This window comes from Antennarius striatus, chromosome 11 (assembly GCF_040054535.1).
Source record: "Antennarius striatus isolate MH-2024 chromosome 11, ASM4005453v1, whole genome shotgun sequence".
NCBI lineage: Eukaryota > Metazoa > Chordata > Actinopteri > Lophiiformes > Antennariidae > Antennarius > Antennarius striatus.
Genome location: NC_090786.1, coordinates 3,146,592 through 3,168,913, shown reverse-complemented (window position 1 = coordinate 3,168,913; position 22,322 = coordinate 3,146,592). Strand labels below are relative to the sequence as shown.

Below are 22,322 nucleotides of genomic sequence, written 5' to 3'. Positions count from 1 at the left end.
TGAAGGTAAGGAGTGTGTTTTCTGCAGAGAAGGGTCCTGATTTTGAAATATTAATCTTACTGGTTGTAGAAAATGAGCCCTTGCATACACAATACTGGAGAAGAGCAGAGTATTGTGCATTCCATGTGATTAATTACAGACTCCCAGTTGCACCAGTGTGGCATGATGAGCCTCTTGACCTTTGTTAAGAACAGTGAGCTCCTTTGTTGACCTTATTGTCCATTGTTCCTTGGGCTGCTGTGGATCACTCTCACACTGGTCAGCAGGGGGACATGTAGCTCTAAATTTAATTACCAGAGGCCAAAAATCAACCTAACATATCAGATATCAGCAAGAATAAGGATCTTCTGTTAACCCAGTCCTATTCTCCCAAATGCTGCAGTCATTAGCGATGGATCCCAGTGTTCCCAGTATAATTTATTATCTGGTGCCGCTGATGGAGACAAACTGTTTCTGTATTTTCAGCAGCTCTTCCTCCTTTAGTTAATCTCCCTCTTTTTGGTTAGACCACATAAATGAGGAGGAGGCTGTCAAACGCTTCTTATTTTTAATTAGAAATTGAAAGTCTGCCTGCCAGTGGGAGGAGCTACAGCGGGGGGCGGAGCTTCCTGCTGTCAGTGGAGTTCAGCCTCCGGTGAGCTCACGCGCTGTGCAGTCCAGAGTGGAGGAGCCGAGGCGCAGACAGCAGAGGCCCGAGCGGAGCTCCATTTTGAAACGACAGTGTTACCTTCGAATACTCGTTTGTTTAGGAAAGTTGTTTTGAAAAGGAGTAACAAAAAATAAAAAGATGGGGAACCGGGTTGCCCGTGAAGACTACGAGTGGGTGTATACGGATCAGCCGCATGCCGACAGAAGGAAAGAGATCCTCGGTAAGTTAGCTTAACTGTTAACACGTTTCGGATACACGTAGTATTAACTCATATTTAAATTTGCAATGCGAATATTTAATGTTAGTGACGTATATGTAGCGTATGGCTTTATTTCATTGCAGTGGACACGGCTAAGTAACGCTACATTTCTAAGCTAACGGTTCCATAACCGCCCCTCCGTGAATTTTAGAGTCCCACTATGGCGAAGGTTGGATTCGCCCGAGTCTTCTTGTGATTGGCTAGAAAAGGTTCCCATGGGGCGGGCAGGTTTGGATATGGCTGCAACGATTGGTTAGCTAAGAGTATCGACATGAGCGGAGACCAATCAGTCAGCAGAAGGCGGGACGTCTCGTCAGCATAGTAGATTGTATAGATTTCGTCTGTTCGCTTTAAGTGTTAGCTAAAATTTACAAGCTAGGTTTGTCGCAGACGGACCATTAATTATGTGTATTTTTACGTAACTTTAACTATATAATATGTATAGACCTATTTTGCAGTCAAGTAGTTTGTTCATTTTAACATCTGTAAGGCAACTTTACGGCCTTCCGAAGGCATCTCGCCACTCCCTAAATGACACAACCCGATGCGAAAGTTGCTATAACGGTTTAGCCATAGGCGACGACAGCGTGACTCCATACAAGACTATACTAGTTGCTAATGTTGCTAATGTCGCGCAGTGTGTGTTTCCATTCCCTTTTTGTGCAACTTTTACGTCCGTTTGCGTAGGAAATACAAATTGTATTCTTTTTTTTGGGGTCAAATGTGCTGTATGAAAATCGGGTTTCCTTTTTGAGTCTAATTTCCATCATCTGTCTGCAGGAACCTAACCAGATTAGGCTTACTTTGTTTTATTTGAATACTGAAGTCTCTGCATGATTCAGTCTTCTGAATATAATCCCTATTAACAGATATTTACAAGTCAAATGTTACAGTATTGAGCCAACATTTAAAGATGTGTTTTTCCTTGGGAGTCCCAAAGTTTCTTTTTAAGTTCTGGAAGCCAGGAATCTGGGGCCTCTGGATCCGTGATATGTCTGGAGGAAGCTGATGCTAAAGGGACCCCCTCCCTACACGAAGCATGGTGGGGGCTCGGTGACACTCAGGAGCAGCTCTGATTCCCGATTCGCTTGAATCCTGCAACCTGTAGAGGGTCAGATGGACTCCATCGAGGATGAGAAGAATCAAGAACATGTCTCCACCTATGAGGAAAATGAAGTATGGGAATCTTTGGCTTTTCCAAAAGGACGAAATCCCTAGCAGACCTCAGAGTCCACCAAGGCCTTGATCTGAAAGAAGGCCTGGATTGTTCTGAAGGCCATCACAATCACCTGACTGGAATCCAGAGAAAACCTCTGGTGGGATTTGTAGAAGGTGGTTGCAGGAAGTAAATCAGGAATATTCTAGAACTGGACGTCTCTGATCATGAGGAAAGGGTTGAGATTCCTCAGGAATACTGCCACTAGAAATAGCATCTAGTGTTAATTTGAAGAAACATGATCTCTCTTTCTGTAATCGATGTGACACGTGAATATTATAGTCCTCCAGTAAACTGATGTTGAATAGATTTCTTTCCAGCTGTAGCCCTGGTGTCATCAGATGTTAAATGGCGAGCAGGAAGTTGTGGGGTTCATGAAAATGTTGAAGTAGTCATCGTTCCCTTCCTGTGCAATGCATCTAAGATTTCCGTCTGCACATTTCTGCTGCTGTTAGGGATATAAGGACCATTGTCTGTTAGAAATATGCCTGGGAGGGTCACTTTAAACCCTTAAAACAAAAGGGAGTGTCCACAATGCCATGAATTCCCATTGGTTAATACGTTGACGCTGTCATTGTGGGGAGAGTGCGACCAGGTCTCTGGATAAAGGCGCTCTTTGACAGTAGTTCATGCTGGTACAGGCTGAAGGCTGCAGTATTTTGTGACTCTGGGGCATTTCTTTCATCACAGATCGGGGGGGTTGGTGGTGGTGGTGGGAGCTTCCTGCTGCAGCAGCCTATGAGGAAACAGTCACCTCATGGGTTGGCGTGACACCACCAGTGTTTGTGTTATTGCAGAGGTGCAGGAGGCAGTGGAGTGGCGACGAAAGTGTTAAGTCCAGCATGCTGGTGGCGATTCGCTGCCACTGGTTTCATCTGGACGGCGAGCGGGCAAGAAAACCTTGAGTAAACATCAAAATCACCTGCGTCATTAAACAAACACAGCTGCTCAGTGCTGGACCACCAGGGGTTCAAGATGACCCAATAACCCACACCACCTTCAACTCATGGATTTACCCTACATTTGGAAATTGGGAAATTAAACGTGATAAAATTCCTCCACCAATGATCCCAGTATGCTGACTGGGTGGGGTGCAGCTCCCTGTGAGGCAGCAAAATCCGGGTTCCTCCCAGTCTGACACCTGAACGTGCAGAACAGGCCTGGACACGAACGACTTCAGCAGGCCTCTTGAAATTCCCCGACATGTTTGCTGTTCTTCACCCTCCTCCAGTGACTGAGGTAACAAATCTGATAAAGCATTTTACGGCACATTTGCAACTGACCCGGCAGGAATTTATCTCCACCAAGGACGGCCTGCTGTGGGAAAACTCCCAGCATGATCGTAATGAAACTGGTTTGGTGTACTTGTTATAAAATGTCTTTTGGAGCAGATCTATAGTTTTGACTTGGAGTGAGTTGGATTAATTAGTTGGGTCGGAAAGTTTGGAAGGAAACTCAGAAGTTGTGTAACTGCCTAAACTAGCAAGACGACTGAAATGTGTCGAGGTGCAACAGAATCCCTGTCCGTTTGATATCTGAGAAGAATCCTCCGCCGTTTTAGTTTTAGGTGTCGTATTCAGCTAGACCTCTGCTTACGTCAAAAAATGAGGCAATTCAAATGAACTAGTCTTCCAGGATAAACTGATAAGCATTCCCAGTTCTGTACTGAACTTTATGAATGCATTTTAAAATTATATTTGGTTGATATGAATCTATTTTACGCTCACAAAGACATTTAATTTTTTATCAAATTTGAAATTGTCGAATATGATTTGGAGATGTTTACCATACATACTGTACATTATTTATGAATGATAAAATTAAAGCGTTTTTTAAGGTTATAAAACAAAAACAGGAATTATTATTTATAAATCAAGTAAAGTGATATAAACTTGATTTATATTTTTAATTTTACGTGTAATAAAAACAAAATAGAAAAAAAGGCTGGACAATGAGAGTATTTTCTGTTATGGCTCGTCTTTGATTGACAGATGGGTTTAACTGTATTGAGTCCAATCAGTTGCTGACTCAGCACTTAAAAGCACCCTTGTTCCCAAGCATTGACACTTTCTGATATGATCACGCTGAGATTCTTTGAATTGAGAGTGATTTTCGCAATGCAAGTCAGGAGGGTGCTGCCCTGTCATTGAGCCATCCAAACATTCCTAACGACGCAGATCAATCAGCTTGATTTAATTCTTGCTGATGATGTGATTAACATTTGCTTCCCAGCTTGCTCCTCTTTACTGATTTGATTTCTTTCCCCCCTCCCACAGCCAAATATCCAGAAATCAAGGCTCTGATGGGCCCCGACCGGAGGCTGAAGTGGGTGGTTTGCATGATGGTGGTTGTACAGTTTTTAGCTTTCTACCTGGTCAAAGACTTGAACTGGAAATGGGTCTTTTTCTGGACGTATGCCTTCGGCAGTTGCATCAACCACTCTATGACCCTTGCCATTCACGAAGTCTCCCACAACACCGCCTTCGGCAACAACAAGGCCATGTGGAACCGCTACTTTGCCATGTTCGCCAACCTTCCCATCGGCCTGCCGTACTCTGCCTCGTTCAAGCGCTACCACCTTGACCACCACCGCTACCTGGGTGGGGACGGCGTGGACGTGGACATCCCCACGGACTTCGAAGGCTGGTTCTTTTGCACGCGCTTCCGGAAGTTCATCTGGATCATCCTGCAGCCGCTGTTCTACGCCATCCGGCCGCTCTGCATCAACCCCAAGCCCATCACGCAGCTGGAGCTGACCAACATCACTGTGCAGCTCACCTTCAACGTGCTGCTCTACTGGCTGTGGGGCGCCAAGCCGCTGTTCTACATGATGGCCGGCTCCATGCTGGGGATGGGCCTGCACCCCATCTCGGGTCACTTCATAGCCGAGCACTACATGTTCCTGAAGGGCCACGAGACCTACTCCTACTACGGCTCGCTCAACCTGCTCACCTTCAATGTGGGCTACCACAACGAGCACCACGACTTCCCCAGCATCCCTGGGTGCAGGCTGCCCATGGTGAGTAACCAAGAGGGGTGTGATGTCATTTCCTCTCCCATTTCTGCATGTTTTTGTAGTTTAAGATTTTCTAGACGTGGTGGTTTCTTTTAAATCATTGGCTGCCAGCGCTGTGAAGTAATTGATCTCCTTTGCCGGACTTTCTCTGACGCTCTGGACTTTTATTTATTGAGCTTCGCCCAGAGTGACACCGTGTTCACTCGTGGGTGAACTCTGACATACACAGACTTTATCACACTAATCATTCAATCAATCAGCCTTTATTTATATAGCACATCATCACAACAGCAGCCATTTCAAAGCGCTTTAACAGACAGAGAAACCCAACAGGACGCTCAAGAGCAAGCATAAATGGGGACAAACTCCCTCATTGAGGAAGAAACTCCGGCCAGGACCCATAGTGTGGAGGGCTCTTAATCCCTGGCAGATAGGCCAGATTGAATTTGCAGTCCAAATTGTGCTCTAGTTGCTGAAGTGTGTAATTGTAAGGTGCCGCAACTTTTCCATCTTCCCCTGATTCGCCATCCTTTGGATCAGTCGTCATGACGCAAAATCCATGATTGGAAGCCTGATTGTCACGGACAAACGCTGCCGTTTCTCTGATCGCTTCTCCGACCAAAACCTGAGGGACGGTTTTGTTCTGCTGTTATTGCTGTCCACACTATTGAATATTTGCCTGCGCCACACTTGATTTGAACAACACACAATTGATGAGAACCGACGTGACGTGTTGACTGACGTGAAGTCATGGAAGCTGTTTAACCAGAGGCGGTTGGACGCCGAGGTAAAAGTAATTAAATCAGGACGGTTCTGAACAAGGCATCTGCAGATAATGAGATAAGTGGATCTTCCTTTAACACAGTGGGTTTATTTTTGGAGTTACTTTTGTTGAAAGTGTTGCCAGTCTCGGTTTTTTCAGTAAATGTGTATCAAGACCTGCAAGGTCAACTCCTGATAAGATTGAGCTCCCCTTCAGCACAGATAAGTAGAACAGATGTAGTTCAGCATCCTAACAGATGAGCCGATAAGGAAAAGGCTGTTACATCTTAACAAAAAGGAAGGACTGGAATGTCCATTCGGTCGCTTTAACTCCCAACACTGACAGACTAGTTCACACTCAACTGAAATAAAGAGATTCGACCAAAAAAACAGTTAATCTTTCGCAGGAAAGATAAGACGGGTTGTAAAAGAGTAATTACATGCTCAACAAGCGCTGTACAAGCATCATCCAGTCATAAAACGGCTCCAACAGATACTGGCGTTAATTCTCTTCTGACAGAGAGAGACCCAGATTCATCTGGGGGAGGGAAGGGGGCTTTACTGAGTTTATTATAGCAAAAAACTGGAATCTTCTTAATCAGGATAAAACGCAAGTAAAGATCATACATGCTTTATAACAATTAATAGACGTGGACTTTTCCTGTTATATCATCCTTTTATAGATGTTTTAATCACGAATAACCTAGAGCGCTGGGAGATAAAGCATAATCTTATTTTCTTTATTTATTGACTATAAAACACATTCTGCTGACACGTGTGTTCGGGGAGACAAATTCACTTTGTTTCCTGTTCGTTTTGCAGGTGAGGAAAATTGCGTCTGAGTATTACGAAGACCTGCCCCAGTACACGTCGTGGGTGCGGGTCCTGTACGACTTCATCATGGACGACACACTGAGCCCGTACTCTAGGGTCAAGAGGAAGCTGAAGGGAGATGTCAAGCAGGAGTAGCTTCAGATAAGTTCCTCCGGCGAACAAAAGCTGCAGCCGTCTGGCTCGCCGTCCTCCAAACCCAATGGCTTTCACTCGTCGTCACGTCCTGCATGAGGAGGTCGGAGGTTTGGAAGTGTGTTTGTTTGTCTTCAGCAGGGCCGCAGAAACCAAACCGGCATTTTAATAGTTTTTGTTTTTTTCTTCCTTCTTTTTTTTTTTACATAGATGAGTTTAATTCTAGACTGCGATGAGGGCTGGTTGCACAAAGACCACGGACCAAATAGATGATTCAACTAATGTCAGATTGGTTAACAGGAAATTGTTATGTAATCACTTTCTCACAGACCGTCTGCAAAATAATATGCCAAAAAATCCACACCTTAAAATGAATAGCGTACCTGCTAAAAACATGTGACAGATGTATTTTCATGGCCCTGTCTGCTGTTGATTGGTCAGAACATGCAAAAATCATGCATTAAGCAAATGTCAGCGTTTAATCTGTCATTGGACAGGAGAGGCCACGCCCAATAGTGGGTGTGTCACTGGTGTTGCTAATGATGCATCGTCTCTGATGTTCGTTTTGTTTGTTGCTTAAAATCAATGAGTGACGGGAACAAAAACTAAACTTTTTTAAGTCTGGCTCCAGATGAAATGTTTGATCTGGAGCTGGATCAGGCAATTTCCTCTAATTCCACCAAAAACTACAACTAACTTTGTGGAGGGGTGGGGTTTAGGGAAGCTAAACAGGATGTTAGCCTAGGTAGGCGCTCTGCGAGCCATTCTAGGAGGCGGTGTAGAGAATCCTCGGTTAGATTGAGCCAATCAAAGGCAGAGTAGGGCAAAGACTCACTCAGCTGCTAGCTTAGCATTAGCGTTTATAGATCATTAACACTTATAGGTGTTTTTGGAAGTAGACGATCGCTGTCATTGGTCAGCCTTCACTCCAGTGCCTTGTGACAACATGTGCCTTAAAATAAACTTTTAACTCCGTGAAGCGGCAGAAAATCAATATTTATATTTAAATGCTTTATTTGCAGATTGCTTCAGGTGACTTTGTGCAACCAGCCCCACAAACCGGTCATCAAGACGGCTGCAGACACAAAAACAGGCATCTCAGCCTGTTAAGTTCAAACCATATCAAGGGTTGTGTGTGTGTGTTTGTGTGTGTGTGCACGAGAGCATAAGACATGTCTTTACGAGTTGATCCGGTGTTAATCTCACATGAGTGGATTTTAAATGTAGAAGCTAACCCTTCCTGTCCCTGCATTTTAACTTGGAGCACTTTAACGGACCTAGAGTTACCCGACCTGATGTCACTTCTGCGTTGGGAGTGCGGCGGCGGCGGCACCCTGCTGGACGTGAGAACAAAGTGTATTAATCGTCGATGCCTCAGAGCTTTGTTTTCACTCATCAGCGGCGTCTGTTTGAACGTGGGATGTGATGACCTCAGTCGGTTTTCCTCTGGGCGGTGCGGGCGGGGCTGGAGCAGCCAGTGACTGTTCTGTTGGAGATTCACCAAATTAAATGTTGTTGCTGTTGAAGTGGTCGACTGTTTATACATTAAATACTTTGACTCCCTTTGAAATGAACAAATAAACACATTTGCCATTTAGAATGTTTGTTCAGCGCTTTAACAGAATTATGACTCAAACTGAATCGACCCGGGGGTCGTCTCCTCGACGTCCCGAATGGATCTAATTCTCTTAACATTCATTTTTTCTACAATCATAAATTCTGCTTTTGGCGTTTATGAACTACAACTAATAAAAATTCAAAGAAAAATGCTTCTGCAGAACCAGTGACTCATTTCTGTTGCATGTGTTGCATAACAGGTGTTCATGTCTTCATGACCTGGACCGTTGGGGTGGTCCTAAGCCCCCCAGTGGGCTGATGGGTAATTTTACCTCCCCGTTGAGCTGCTACGACCTCAAACAAACCCTTCAGTTCAACTGAGCGAAGTTCGCCTGCTGATCGAGGTTATCTGGAGCAGACCTTGAGCTGAGATTGATTCCTCTGATTAAGGATTCCCGCAAGGCCTTTAAAGTTTGTGAGGGAAATCAAGACCATAAAATAGCTTTTCAGTACATCTGTTTCTTTAAATATCATTGTATGTAAGGAATGGTTTGAACAGGACCACATTTAAATATTGAAATAAGTATTTGATGAAACTTTTGTCCAAATGTTTGTTTTTTTTAAAAAACATCAAAATCAGAAGTTTTAGGGTTAAGATTTGCTGTGGAAAAAACCTGACCTGTCACCTCACTTATCCTCTGTAATTGAAGAAACTGACTGCCGTGTGATGGCGTTCATGTTCCATCACACGGGAGTAAAACGCGGTCAAAGTGTAGCCAGACTGAGCCCTGATAAGAGAACGGTAGCTGGTGCGTGTGTTAACAGAACATGTCACATGTGTTTGTCGTTTTTATTATGAAAGCAGGAAACATGAACAATACATCTGTGTAGAAACACCTGGATCTGTGCCAAAGGCGGCGGCGGCCTCATCTGCTGAGGGACTCTCTGAGCTGCTCGTACATCTTCTGGTCCTGCACACAGAACACACACACACAGAAACAGATACATAATGCCGTTCGTGTGAATGCGGTGGCATTTTTTCCACAGCGTGGTGTTTAGTGTAGAACCGGTCGGACCGGTTCGGCAGGGCAAAATGAAAGGGATCCGACCGACCGGAGCGCAGAGATGTTGACAGTGATGATCGTCATGTGCAGCGACCTGGAGGAACTCCAGACAAACCGATGTGGAATCGATGGCAGCTTGTGGAAACGCGACTGGACGACAAGACGCTGGGATCCTGCAGGATTTCTTACCTGTTTGGACACAGACGGACGAACTTTCTTGAAAGCGTCGTCAAAGTTCTGTTTGCTCACTTTGATGTTGGCGACCGAGCTGGAGTACGTGTGACCTGCGAAGTACGAGCAGCACAGCTGAAGGTTGGCATTCTGACACCGGCCGGGTCCGTGTGATCGCTGGTACCACAGCCGTTCGGTCAGTACACTTAAAGGTACCACAGTACTAAAGGCGTGTAGGGATGGAGTTACCGCAAGAAGCAGCTGATGACTGCTGGGACTTCAAGTAGGCCCTCAGGGCATTCACAGATGCTTCCCTCACCAGCGCAGACAAGTCGGCACCGCTGGATTTAACACACACATCAGATTTCACAGCATGAGAAAATTAAGATTCAAAAACTAAAAACGCTGCTCAGGCTAAAAGGACGGATGTTTGGGTGTGCATTCAGCATCCGTCCCGCCTGGACTCACGTGAAGCCGTCGCAGCGCCCGTCAGAGGCGATGTCGTCCAGACTTGCGTCCTGCTCCAGCTCCGGTTTGGTCCCCCCCTGAAACACACCAGTCTGGAGTCACGAGAGGATCCGCTGGTTCACAGCCTGACGGCCGCTAGCCTAGCTTCGCATGAAGCCAAGATGCCCAAAAATCAGCCCAAAGAGCCGGTGATCTCCTCAAAGTGCTTCCTGTCACGTGACATCTCAGGGTCGTTTGCTGACCTTGGTGATGGTGAGCAGGATGGAGAGGCGGTCGGCTGGAGGCGGCAGACCCACGTACAAAGTTTTATCCAGACGGCCGGGTCGGAGCACGGCCGGGTCGATGATGTCTGAGGAGGAGAGTTTTTGTCATATTTGTCGTCCATGGTTGCAGATTATCGATTCAAACATCGATATTCAGTTTATGAAATCTTCTAAATTCAACGGCTGGGTCTTCAAATTTTTATTGATGCTTTTCTATTTTTTTTTTTTAACCCTGTAAAGGATTCTCTGTCATTTCACACCTTTGGGGCTTCAACAGATGAAGCAACAGCAAACAGACTCTTAGAATATGTCATGCAACGTGAACGCGAATAAACTTGTTTACTTTGTTGCCGTGACGATCAGGCGTGACAGAGACGTTTACCTGGTCTGTTGGTGGCAGCCATGATGAAAACCTGCCGTCGAGTCTCCAGGCCGTCCATCTCCGTGAGCAGCTGGTTGACTACACGCACGCTGGCGCCCGACTGAACACACACACACACACACACAAATTAATTTGTTAAATATTTGTGTATTTGTGCACATAAAGTGTAATTTTTTTCCCCCACCTCATGGCCGGAGCGGCGAGGACACAGGGCGTCGATCTCGTCGAAGAAGATGACGCACGGCGCCGAGTTGCGTCCCCTCTGGAAGACCTGTCGGACGGCCCGCTCGCTCTCGCCCACGTACTGCAAAACAAACAAGCGTGTGGGATCCGGGTTTGACGGCGAGGCCCTCGGTGTGTCGACGCCTCCCTGCAGCTGTGACTCACCATGTTGAGCAGCTCCGGGCCTTTGACGGAGATGAAGTTGAGGCCCGACTCGTTGGCCACAGCCTGTCAGGAGTCACAGTAACACAGAACAAACAGTGATGAAGTCATTCGTGGTGATACAGGAGCAAAGGCTGCCAGGTGGAGTCAGAACACCTTATCTGGCAACCTTGACTGAACTCCTTCAGTCTTTGAGGATAATTCAAGTTGTGTTTGCACTCATTTCGTTCTGTTAGTGTAACAATGTTTGGGTTGACCTTTGCTAGCAGCGTTTTTCCACATCCTGGGGGTCCAGCCAGCAGCACCCCGGACGGGGCGCTGAGCCCCAGCGCTCTGAACTGCTCTGGAGAACGCACCGGCGCCTGCAAGACGCACGACGACACAAATCAACACAACCAAAGCAGCACCAAAATATGTGCTCAGTCATCATGTAATCACGTTTCAGGAAGGTGCTTTGATTCCTGAAGCTTGAATCACTTTCCCGGTTTGACACACGGTTCACACTCCCACCCCTGAAGGCTGATGTTTTCCATCTTAGAGGCTATTCTGAGTTTTTATTGAAGATAAAACTCTCCTGCTTTCAATTCAAGATGTTTCCACTGAAAAAATTCCTCCACTTTTTGTCTGTAAAGCTGTGGAGTGACGCTGATCTATGGATCATGACTTTTTTTTTTTTTTACCAGTATGGCCATGGTGAGCTCCTCCCTGACGTCCTGCAGCGCCCCCACGTCGTCCCACGTGACGTCGGGGACGGTGGCGAAGCCCTCCCTCTTGGCTGAGGGCTGGACGCTGGACAGGGAGGCCTGGAAGTCTGACATGAGGATCGACAGGCCGGCGAGCTCCTCCTCTGACAGCGTCTCGCTGGTTTTTAACAGCCGCAACAATGACCACAGCTCCCCCTGCTGGAGAGAGCATCCAACTGCAGCAGCTCGCACCTTTTTTTCTAAATTACTATAAATAAATCAAACCGTTTGGAGCGTCTCACCTGCAGATGATTGTCTACTAACTCTCCCTGAGGTAGCGGGCTGTCGTCTGTTCGCACCTCGGTGATATCGTTTTCTGTAACGTACGGCTCCATCTGATCTCCATCTGTCGACGCCGCTTTGGAGGAACTCCGTGGACGTCCCCGTATTTCTAGCAGAACCCTGTTCACGGCAGTCATGGCGGCTTCGCGGCACAGTGCCATGAGGTCGGCGCCCACGTAACCTGGCGTGAGCCGGGCCAGCTGCTGGTAGCCGAAGTCGTCCGGCAGCTTCAGCTTCCGACACAACGTCTTCAAGATCCTGCGGAGGATAAATCGTCCTGTTTGACGGACGAAGGCGGAGGAAGGAGGAAACAGTGACGCGTTTAACGCCCGCCTGACCTGAGACGAGCCGTTTCGTCGGGGATGCCCAGGCAGATCTCCCTGTCGAAGCGTCCGGCTCTGCGGAGGGCGGGGTCCAGGGAATCTGGCCTGTTGGTGGCGCCGATGACCAGGACCTGCGCCGTCACGGTCAAGCTATTCAAGTCTGTGACGAAGGGGAGTCGTGAGTCAAGGAATTAAAACAGAAAACACGTTTGGTGACATCGTTACTCGTTGACGACACCCGTACCGTCCATGCAGGTGAGCAGCTGGGCTACTATCCTCCTCTCCATGTCCTTGGAGGCCACCTCCCTCTTCGGGGTGATGGCATCGATCTCATCGATGAATAGGATGCAGGGGGAAGAGCTCTGCACAAAAATCCACACATGCGGCGCATTTTAATCACATGTGAATGACGGCGTTGACACTGGATGAGCAGGAGCAGAGCTACTGACCACCGCTAGCTCGAACAGCTCCCTGAGCTTCTGCTCAGACTCCCCAGACACCCCGGACACCAGCTCTGGAGCCGACACCTTCAGCATGGGCAGCTGCAGCTCCTGGGACACACAACCAACCAAAATTTGATTAAAAAACACGCAACACACACACACACAAAACCAGCACATCGGTACTCACCCCGGCCACAGCCTGGGCCAGCAGGGTCTTCCCACAGCCAGGAGGTCCATGGAGGAGGAAGCCCCTGGGAGGAACCATCCCCAGCTGCTGGTACACCTCCGGGTGACGCATGTGGATGAGCAGTTTACACACTTCCTGCAAAACACGTCGCATTAAGATTTAAAAAATATGTTGGCTCTCACCAAACGGCGTTTAGACACAGGAGAAAGCGTTAGACAGGCTAACCGTTAGCGTCTCCTCGTTACCGCCCACGTCTTCAAACGTCAGAGATGGATACTGCAGCTCTGGAGACTTCGATTTTGCTGAGAAGTAGTTGAAATTAGCTGAGTAAAGATCACCCTGATTATACCCATCATTTTTGAAACGAATGAGGTCGTACCTTTCTTAATCAGGGTGTTAGACCCGCTCGTTTCAGACGAGCTCTTTGTCCTTTTTTTGGTCTTTTTGTGTGATTTCTTAGGCTCCAGCAAAGACACGTCCGTCTGATGAAGACCAACGGCGTGTGAGGAATAAAACAAAATAAAAGAGAAACAGAGTCAGAGGGTGTATTAGGTGGTCGGGTTTAGAGAGCCCTCCTCAGATATGTACATTTGTGGCTGGGTTAGCAGCCTCCTCTTCACACAGGTCGATGAGGACGTCGCTCTTCTCGGGGCGTCCTCCTCGATCGATGAACCAGCCCCCCGTCGACACCAGCGTCGCTGCGCCGGCAGCCAAGGTGACGGCGGGCTGGTCTCTCCTGGGCGAACTGGCGTTAGACCCAGGAGCTCCCTTCCGGTAGAGAGACGTCAGAGAGGTGTTCATGTTGTTGGTGGGCTGGATGGAACAAAACAGCAAGCAGATGTGGTTCAAGTCTCAGCCTCGGAAAAAAAAAAAAATTTGTGTCGGTATTTATGAAACGAGCTTGTGGACGTGTGATTAGATCGGTGATGACCCATGAAGATAAATCAGATTTTAAACATCAGATTTCCACGATCACAACAATGCTACTCAGATTCAACCTTCTCACCACGTTCTCCAGAATGAGGTCGTCGCTGTCAGCGGATTCCTCTGAACCGCTGCTGCTGCCGTCGCTGTGAACACACAGAGTCGACGTATGTTAGATGAGAGTCTGAGCAGAGCAGGGAGGCTAGAAGAAATGATCCGTTACACGAGAATCCTTTACCCGGCGTCCAGACAGCTGTGCTTGGCTCGCTTTGCCAGGTGTTTGCTCTCCAGCTCACTCAGGTCGGTTTCCTTGGTGATGGTTTCATAAACTACGAGAGGCAGACGAAAAAGACCACTCAGAGCAATCTGTGATCACATGACAGTTCATCTCCACCCTCATCCTACTGTTCTGATTTATATTTGAGAGTAACCTTCTTGAATAGACTAAAGATTACAACCTACAATCACAATTTCTTACCTTTCTGTACTTGAATCCTGAAAGCGGTTTTGTTTCTTCTGCCGTACTCAAATCTAATGACACAGTATGGATCCATTACTTTCAATTTACAGACAAACCTATCAATAAAAACTCAGGCCCTTTCCCAGCTGAAAGTCAAAACTAAGGGCAAAGGGAGGAAGACAAAAACATTACCCTAGAGAACTTGCCTGTAAAGCTTTTGAAGATCTAGGGCGATGGCTGACAGGTCCACATACTCACTGCTGCTGGATGCCAAATACTAAGAAATAGAAGTCATGATAAATAATCATCAGGATGAATGAAGCTAATATTAGAAAACATAACATGAATTTTTCAAATGAACACACAGCTAACATGAGGATGAAGAGACAAACTTCTACCTGCTCCAGCCGCTGACGGAGACGACAGTCCACCCAACCGGAACCGGAACCTTTGCTCTTCATGATCCGCAGCTGGACATTAACAACAGGAGGTCAGGAGAGAATTATTCTACTAATAATCACTGATTTAAATCACCCGTCATACTCCGAGCGTGTAACTGAGAAAAGTATGGTGATTATGTTTTAGTTCTGTCTCTTTGGTTGCGTTACTACATAAGCTAACGTTGTTATTAAAGGTTAATAAGCATCAAAATACAGGTTGGTATTTAAAAAAACAACAACACAAACTACTAAAGTAAACTCGGAGGAGAGTGTTTCTTTTTAAGTTACTTCAATGTGAATTATCGCACTCATAGAACTGTAATTACACGTGTAGAACATGTACATGTACACATTTAGCTCGTTTAAAGCAGATGTAGGTCAGCTCAAACACCCACGCGCCATAAATAGTTTAACTAAATGAAATTGTGACAACAACAAAACAACACGGAGATGTTTACCTCAACAAAAACAACACCACATGTCCGAATGTCGCTAATTACTGGTTGAATCGATCATAAACTCTCTCTAAAGTCTGCAAGCGTGATTTCAATGTTGGACACTGACTCCGGAAACAGAAGTGAAAACATCCGGGTGAGGCTTTTCAAAATAAAATTCAATTTCAACTATTATTTTCAATTATCCCGAATGTTTTGGGGGTTTTTTTGTTTTTTTTCTCCACTTATTATGACAGGTAAATCCACATATTTTTAAGGTGAGAGAAGGTGAAAAAATATCTGAAAATAAAGTGGTGTCTCTACATATATTTATTTATTTATTTATTTATTTATTTATTTAAGGGAGAAAAAAAACCGGTTGAAGATAAAAGTAAATTCTCACAACATAATTAATTAGTAATTCGGGGTAAATAATAAATATTACTGTAAACATGTATGCATCAAATACCATTTACAAAGGCTGTAGGTGGAGTACAAAATGTTTTATTGAATTAAAAAAAGAATTACGTACTAATTAATTCATGCAACTTGACACAGGAGACTTTAACATATACAGTATTCCGGAACAGATGTGTATTAAAATTAAAAATTTTCCGACCTCACTTTGCAATTCTAAACTATAAATTAGTTTAACTTCTTCAACAGTAATATGTATGTATTATTACTTAGTAAGTATTCCAGTTTTAGCAAGTAAATAAATTATATTTGGTTTTCAATCCAAACGTGGAGTTCATCTTTGACTGGTTTTAAATAAAGCTTTCTCGTTTTCATTTCCTTCCTCAGTCGTTTGACGGCTTGACTTCCTCGTTAGACTTTGACAGGAGGCGGCTGCGTGTCTGTCGGTGGGTGCGGGAGTCATGCGGGACGGCGCGGGGGGACAGGTGTCCCGGCAGGAGCTTCTGGACCAGTACGTCAACTGGTACCTCCACCGGTGTCCGGAGGTCCGGCCGTGTCGCGACGCCAGCCTGCTGCAGAGGGCGGCCCAGTACCTCCAGAGGGAACCGGAACCCGCGGGAACCTTCACCGCGTTCCCGCTCTACCAGGCGCTGAGTGTGGGTTCTGCCACCCGGAGTACGGACTACAGGAGGCTCCTGTCCGGGTTGATCCGAGCCATCGACATGCTGGAGACCATCTGTGTCAACCTGCTCCTACAGCCGTGGAAGAAGGAAATCAAGACCATCAAGGTGGTGCCACTCTTTATTTCTTACCTCCTTTCTTTCAAATCCTTTTTGCACGAATTTATTTTTAATTTTGTGTGTTTGATTATTTTGTGATTTGTTTTTGTGTGTGTGAATGAGCATGCTTTTAAAGATCAAATCTGTCTTTCTTTCTCTCTGGTGAGAAATGTCTCATACGGAAGTGTTCTAAAAGTTTCTTATAACAGCATTCTGTGTTTTAACAACATGTTTTTACTGTAAAGTACACACATCCACGCCACAACCAGCTACTATCATCAGGATTAAATACCATTCACTGTTCTAACACAACTATGAAATTTCCCCCAACTTTTATTTTCCTCTTTGGGAATAAATCCCACCTGAAAGTCTTTCCTCCACAGCGGTAGCAGACAGGTACAGGTGAGGATCTGTCTGATCCATGTGGCGACACGTGAACGTATTTGTGTGTCTCTTCCAGACTTTTACGGGCCCGTTTGTCTACGTCCTCCTGCCAGCTCTCAGCCGCTCCACCATTAAATCAGTCTTGGGGTCCATCGGCTACGAACCGAACGCCGACGCCTCACAAAGGTAAGGCGAAGCAGACGAACCGGAAGAGCCACATTGGATTCCACAACTCCTGCTCTAACAGGTGTTTCTAAGGCAAACCATAGTTCAGGTGCAAAAGGCCTGAACTATGGTCAAATTAGTAAGAAATATACAAGAAAAAAAATCACAAATTCAACGATTACATCCCGTTTCTAGCTATAATTATCAATATATTTGCACCCCCATTAAAGGACGAAGGATTAATTTCCACGGTGGAATCCGGATGATGTACTCAAGCTTGTTTCTACATTCTTTGTCATTATATGTCCCGTTTTCAGAGAATACAGACTCGGTGAGGATGCCTCCCCAGACAAAGCCACGCTGGTGGGCTTAGAGCTGCTGCTGGCCAGGGTGGAATGCTACCACCTCCTGGAACTCCTTGAAAAGGATCAGCTGGGGCCACAGGTTGGAATTTGATCATGGATCATCCAAATGACTTTATTGTTCCTTTTGAGCACAAAAAAAAATGTCCTGAACAATCTCATTATTACGTATAAAAGTGATGTTTTGCTGCAGGAGTGGCTGGAGGTCCTCCAGAGGAGACGGGGGCTGTCGAACCTGGAGGAAAGCAAAGAGAAGACGACGACAACGACGACGGGGTTAAAGGAGGAAGAGAAGAAAAGGGAGGAAACAGATCGAAAAGAGGCAGGGCTGAATGTCAGACGTGTGGTTTTGTGTTCTGATGGTAGATAAAGCCATTTGAGGAAACAGGAAGTCAACAAGGCCTGACGTCGCTCACTGAAGCCTCACCGACCTGTTTCCTGTCTGCAGGCTCCTCCGTATTTGAACAGCAGGTTGGGAATCAGCCCACAGCCCAAACCCAGACGGTACCACCTGGCCTCTACCGACCAGTCCATCATCGAGATGCAGATGACCTACTCCGACCTGACCTTCAGGGGCCGCCCTCTGCTGCCGGACAAACCTCACAGGAGGAGCAGCAGCAGCAGGGGCAGCGTGGTGAGAAGTACCGACGGCAGAGACGACACCAAAGCCGCCGAGCCCCCCAAAAACGATTTGACCAAAGACGTGAAAGCCGCCACTCCAGCCGTCAACGGCATGAATGAGGGCGAGGCCGGCGTGTCTCACGATGGGGACAACGTCAGCACCAGCTTCAGTACCGGTGATGGAGACGCTGTGGATGGAGAGGTGGGGAACCTTCAGGCCGTCGCTCTGCGCCTCACGCTGAGATCCGAATCCACAGCCGGGTCCAGGCTACAGCTGCCCCCCGGTACCGCAGCAGGTAAACCGCCACGCCCCATCCATTACCTGTCATTCCATGTTTTTTGTCGTATTCGATTGTGAATGTTTTTACACTCAAGGGATTTAAAAAGGCGCCGCTGCGTTTAGGTGGGATTTGTAGTTTCTGGAGAATGGGCACTGATGACCGCTGTAATCTTTCTTCCTCTAGATGACGTCATCATTTATGAGGTTTAGTCCAGAGATCCAGAAACTCCTCCAGCCAGTCGGAACCAACAACCCGGTCATGTTGTGTAAAGCTTATTTAAGTGGATTAAACTAACAAGGTTTTTTTTTTTCCTCAAATAACTTTAAAACTAACTAGGTTTTTAAATTAACAAGGTGTTTTTTTTCCTTAAATAACTCCAAAAGTCAGTGCAGTATTCACAAACACATGAATGGTCTTAATAAATAAAATTTATACAACAAGTTGTTCAATTTTTGTATTTTAACAATGACACATGGTGGTGGGTTTTTAAATCCTATGAGTGTGCATCATTTAAATCATTTTATTCCAATTCATAGATTATTATTATTATTTTATCCACTTTACAGCTAAATTAAATGTTATTTAAAACATGTATAGCTTAAATATCGGAGCAGAAACAAAGATCTGATGCTTTGGAGGAAATGGAGCGAACTTTGTGGTAACAGGTTCAAGTCCCCGAAACACACTGATGATGTTTCCTGTTTAAAATAACAGTATAAATATAAAAACTGCTTTCAACAGACCAGCAGGGGCAGAGGGTGGTCAGCCCGGCGCCTCCTTCACCGAGCTCCATGGAGCAGGAGCAGGAGCTGAGGGAGCTGGCCGAGAGGCTGGGCCGGCTCCACGTGCAGGAGGGCAAGGAGGAGGTGAAGGGAGAGGAGGAGAACACGTCTAAAGAGAGGAGGAGGAGGAGGAAGGGGAGCAGTCAGAGGGAGGCGGGGGAGCCTCTGGAGACGAGGCCGGGACTGAGGAGCGCTGCCGGCAGATCCTCCCGGTCCAAACCGGCGCCGATGGAGGAGGAGGAGCCGAACGATGGAAGGAGGAGGTCCGTAAATGAATAAAAGTATTCTGATCCACTGAAGGCGCCTCAGGTGTGTTCAGGGAGCGTGGGGAAAAAAGGACACTGCAGAAATGTATTTGTTGTAACTTTGATTTAATAAAAACAAACATGGACGGAATGGTTTTCTGTTACAATAACTCAAAAACGATCAATTTTTCAATTATCAATCTTTAACATTCCTTCTGAACAGAATAAATAAGTAGGTAAAAAAAAAAAAGATGAACATTTCTATGTCTGGTCCTGCAAGTGCAAGAGTAACAGTGAATAAACAGTGTTGATGTAGTTGTAAGAGCTTCATGATCAGTAATCAATACCTCATAATATGTATGAGCAGTGCTGAATATCAATAATAATATCTGTCAAATAGAACGTGTAACGGAACGACGGCTCATGACTGACAAGTCTGTGACGTCACTGAGGTTTGAAACCAAAGATGATTCAGACGTAAAAAAAAAAAAAGTCAGTGTAATCGGACACTCTCTTACGAAGCAGCGACACATTTACGGGTTCAGAGGTAGCTGGCCGACAGGATTTTGTCTCGGTTTTCTTCGTACTGGTGCAGCATCTCCTGGAGGTCCTGGTCGGCGGGAATCACCTGCAGACGCAAAAAGATTAGGTACCGATCAGGAACTACAGATTGAACTACTTCACCAAAGTGAAATTATTAATTCTACAGTGGATGTTGGGACGATTCCAAACGTCTGACCTCCAGCTGAAGAGAAAACTCACCAGAACGGGAGCAGGAGGAGGGGAGGAGGAACGTTTGATGAGCCAGTCCTCGTACAGCTGGTGGATGGTCTCCAGATACTCCTGTGGGACACACACACACACACTATCAGCTGTCCTGCTCCTCATTTCCTCTCCGCCTGTGGTGTTAACTCTTAAAACGGTGCGTTCGTGTCTCACCAGTGGAATAACTTTCTCCTCCTCTCTGCACCTCTGCTTTAGCCTCTGGTGACAGGTATGAGGAGACGTCTGCAGGTAAACTGGAGACAGAATTAACGTCAACAACGACCAAATGTTCTCAATGTTCGTTGGCCGTGACAGTTTATTCTGAGTTCTCACCAATCAGGTCGACGGGAATGGAGATGTTCGTCGTGATCCAATCAAACCACTCGCTGAGAACGGAATAGTCCACCTCCGGCATTTTTCCACTGAGAAACAGAAATAATAAAACACAAAAATAATAGAATAGATAACGTCCCGTCTCTATCTTATCTCAGCTCTCACCTCCTGAAGAGATTTTCCACAAAGATGTGCTTGGCGCTGAAGATGGATCTCTCCATCATCCGGACCGGAGCGTTCTGGAAAACAAGTTATTTAATCGACAGCTGGCGAGTTCATGTGATGTCATCCCACCGGTGAACTCACCACAGGTCCCAGGTGTCTGTCCAGCATGGTGAGCTGAACGTAGGTCTGCAGGGTGAGGCCCCAGCGCTCAGGGTCCTGATACATCAGGGCCTGAAAACCAAGACCAGGATACATAAAAACCAGTCTGAAATAACTGCATGTGGATCCAGATTAAGATCCTCAGATGATGATCTGAGTATTTTTTTGATTGATTCTCTAACTTTGAAGAAAACATCACTGGAATACCAGAGGGTTGTGTCCACGGACGTTCCTCCACTTAGAGATCGGCTCAGTGAGGACCTGCAAAAACAGAAGAAAGGAATAAACACAAAACATTTCAAAAGAAAACACTGCAGATGTGCGACTCTAGCACAAAGACAACAGTTATATATGTTGCTGCACCTCAATATTGCTAGTTTTGCTGAAATATTCCAGACAGGTTGTCTTCCCACTGGCGATGTTCCCCTCCACGCAGATCTGGAAACAGCCATAGAAAAGATGGATGAGGAGACAGTGAATGTGATGTGAACCGAGTCAGAACCAGAGTGTGGATCATCTTCACACAGTGGAGACTCACCACAGCTTTGTTAACCTCCCCGTTTCTGACCAGTTTCCCTTGGAAGGAAGACAACATAGTGAGACAAGACTCCAGCCTCAGGTCAGCAGCGACAGGGAGGTCAGAGGTCAGGGAGAAGCAGGGATGTTAGGAAGCAGAAGGAGGGCGGAAGTCGAGGGTTAGAAAGTCCTCAGCCGAGTTCTGGCTCAGGATTCCAGAACTGAAATGAAACAATGACTGAGTTAAAGTGTTAATTATGGGTTTAAATACATGTCAACACAAAGGAGCTCCTGTTTTCAGACATGCTAATTCTGTTTACTTGTAAATACATCATGCACATCCATTAAAATCAATTTCTAGTGGTTCACCTGAGGGACAGAGGAGGAAAGTCAAGGTTAGATTCAAACCTTTTGATCGAAAACGTTCACAACAACCGGCAAACACGCTGACTGACCGGGGTTGCCTTGGTAACGACATCAACAAATACGTAATGTTGAGGGAACGTAAACATTATCGACACAATGAAACCGGAAGTCAGAGGCTCCCCGTTACCTGTCACGACGTGCCGCGTGCCGCTTCTCGCCCCAGCAGGAACCCTCAAGCCCCCGTTAGAGCCGACATCCCCCAGCGATGACGACACGGCAGATATCAGGCTGACGCGTCTGAATAATGACGTCAGACGACCGCAAGCCACAGACATGTCCCAACACGTACACCTCCGATGAAAGACGCGACTCCGCTTCGTAATGTGCTGTTTTCTCTATTTCTTCTCCTTCTTTCTTGGTTCATTGGCGCATTTACCGCCACCTTCTGGACAAAACTGTTTCCTGGAAACCCCGGAAGTTATGAGAGCGGACTTTTACAGTATTTATTTATTAATTTATTAATTTATTTTTTACTCTATGTATGGTACGAAATTGTAAAAACTATATGAAATAAATAAAATACCAAAAT

The 22,322-nt window shown here is 46.1% G+C and overlaps 4 protein-coding genes across 8 annotated transcripts; 2 read left to right on the top strand and 2 right to left on the bottom strand.

The window, feature by feature from the left end:
* Positions 1–645: 645 nt before the first annotated feature.
* Positions 646–6,871, top strand: degs1 (delta(4)-desaturase, sphingolipid 1). Its single transcript, XM_068328305.1, has 3 exons — positions 646–869; positions 4,401–5,143; positions 6,725–6,871. The coding sequence occupies exons 1-3, from the start codon at positions 788–790 to the stop codon at positions 6,869–6,871; spliced, it is 972 nt and encodes a 323-aa protein (XP_068184406.1). The 5' UTR covers positions 646–787.
* A 2,290-nt stretch (positions 6,872–9,161) lies between these two features.
* On the bottom strand, positions 9,162–15,524 carry nvl (nuclear VCP like). 2 transcript variants are annotated; one of them, XM_068328301.1, is made up of 24 exons: positions 15,418–15,524; positions 14,918–14,989; positions 14,726–14,796; positions 14,538–14,590; positions 14,298–14,388; positions 14,142–14,205; positions 13,724–13,948; positions 13,515–13,617; positions 13,361–13,437; positions 13,136–13,270; positions 12,955–13,056; positions 12,750–12,867; positions 12,521–12,665; positions 12,143–12,440; positions 11,838–12,059; positions 11,415–11,519; positions 11,161–11,223; positions 10,958–11,077; positions 10,774–10,873; positions 10,371–10,477; positions 10,129–10,205; positions 9,910–10,001; positions 9,679–9,773; positions 9,162–9,396 (listed from the first exon to the last, which is right to left on the bottom strand). In XM_068328301.1, exons 2-24 carry the CDS (start codon positions 14,978–14,980, stop codon positions 9,352–9,354), a joined length of 2,571 nt encoding a protein of 856 aa, XP_068184402.1. In that variant the 5' UTR covers positions 14,981–14,989; positions 15,418–15,524; the 3' UTR covers positions 9,162–9,351. The 2 variants fall into 2 exon arrangements, with proteins under 2 accessions (XP_068184402.1, XP_068184401.1); XM_068328300.1 differs by lacking the exon at positions 9,162–9,396 and having other exon boundaries at positions 9,407–9,773.
* Positions 14,994–19,605, top strand: si:ch211-189a15.5 (spermatogenesis-associated protein 2). Of its 3 annotated transcripts, XM_068328303.1 has the most exons (7): positions 14,994–15,009; positions 16,198–16,598; positions 17,050–17,159; positions 17,456–17,582; positions 17,694–17,822; positions 17,949–18,417; positions 19,144–19,605. In XM_068328303.1, exons 2-7 carry the CDS (start codon positions 16,272–16,274, stop codon positions 19,461–19,463), a joined length of 1,482 nt encoding a protein of 493 aa, XP_068184404.1. In that variant the 5' UTR covers positions 14,994–15,009; positions 16,198–16,271; the 3' UTR covers positions 19,464–19,605. The 3 variants fall into 3 exon arrangements, with proteins under 3 accessions (XP_068184404.1, XP_068184403.1, XP_068184405.1); XM_068328302.1 differs by lacking the exon at positions 14,994–15,009 and having other exon boundaries at positions 16,105–16,598; XM_068328304.1 differs by lacking the exons at positions 14,994–15,009; positions 19,144–19,605 and adding an exon at positions 18,586–19,132 and having other exon boundaries at positions 16,107–16,598.
* Positions 19,539–22,205, bottom strand: tk2 (thymidine kinase 2). Of its 2 annotated transcripts, none has more exons than XM_068328306.1 (10): positions 21,921–22,205; positions 21,390–21,427; positions 21,215–21,289; positions 21,059–21,112; positions 20,834–20,923; positions 20,693–20,766; positions 20,528–20,616; positions 20,369–20,448; positions 20,192–20,272; positions 19,539–20,057 (listed from the first exon to the last, which is right to left on the bottom strand). In XM_068328306.1, exons 1-10 carry the CDS (start codon positions 22,066–22,068, stop codon positions 19,971–19,973), a joined length of 816 nt encoding a protein of 271 aa, XP_068184407.1. In that variant the 5' UTR covers positions 22,069–22,205; the 3' UTR covers positions 19,539–19,970. The 2 variants fall into 2 exon arrangements, with proteins under 2 accessions (XP_068184407.1, XP_068184409.1); XM_068328308.1 differs by having other exon boundaries at positions 21,390–21,588; positions 21,921–22,058.
* Positions 22,206–22,322: the final 117 nt, after the last annotated feature.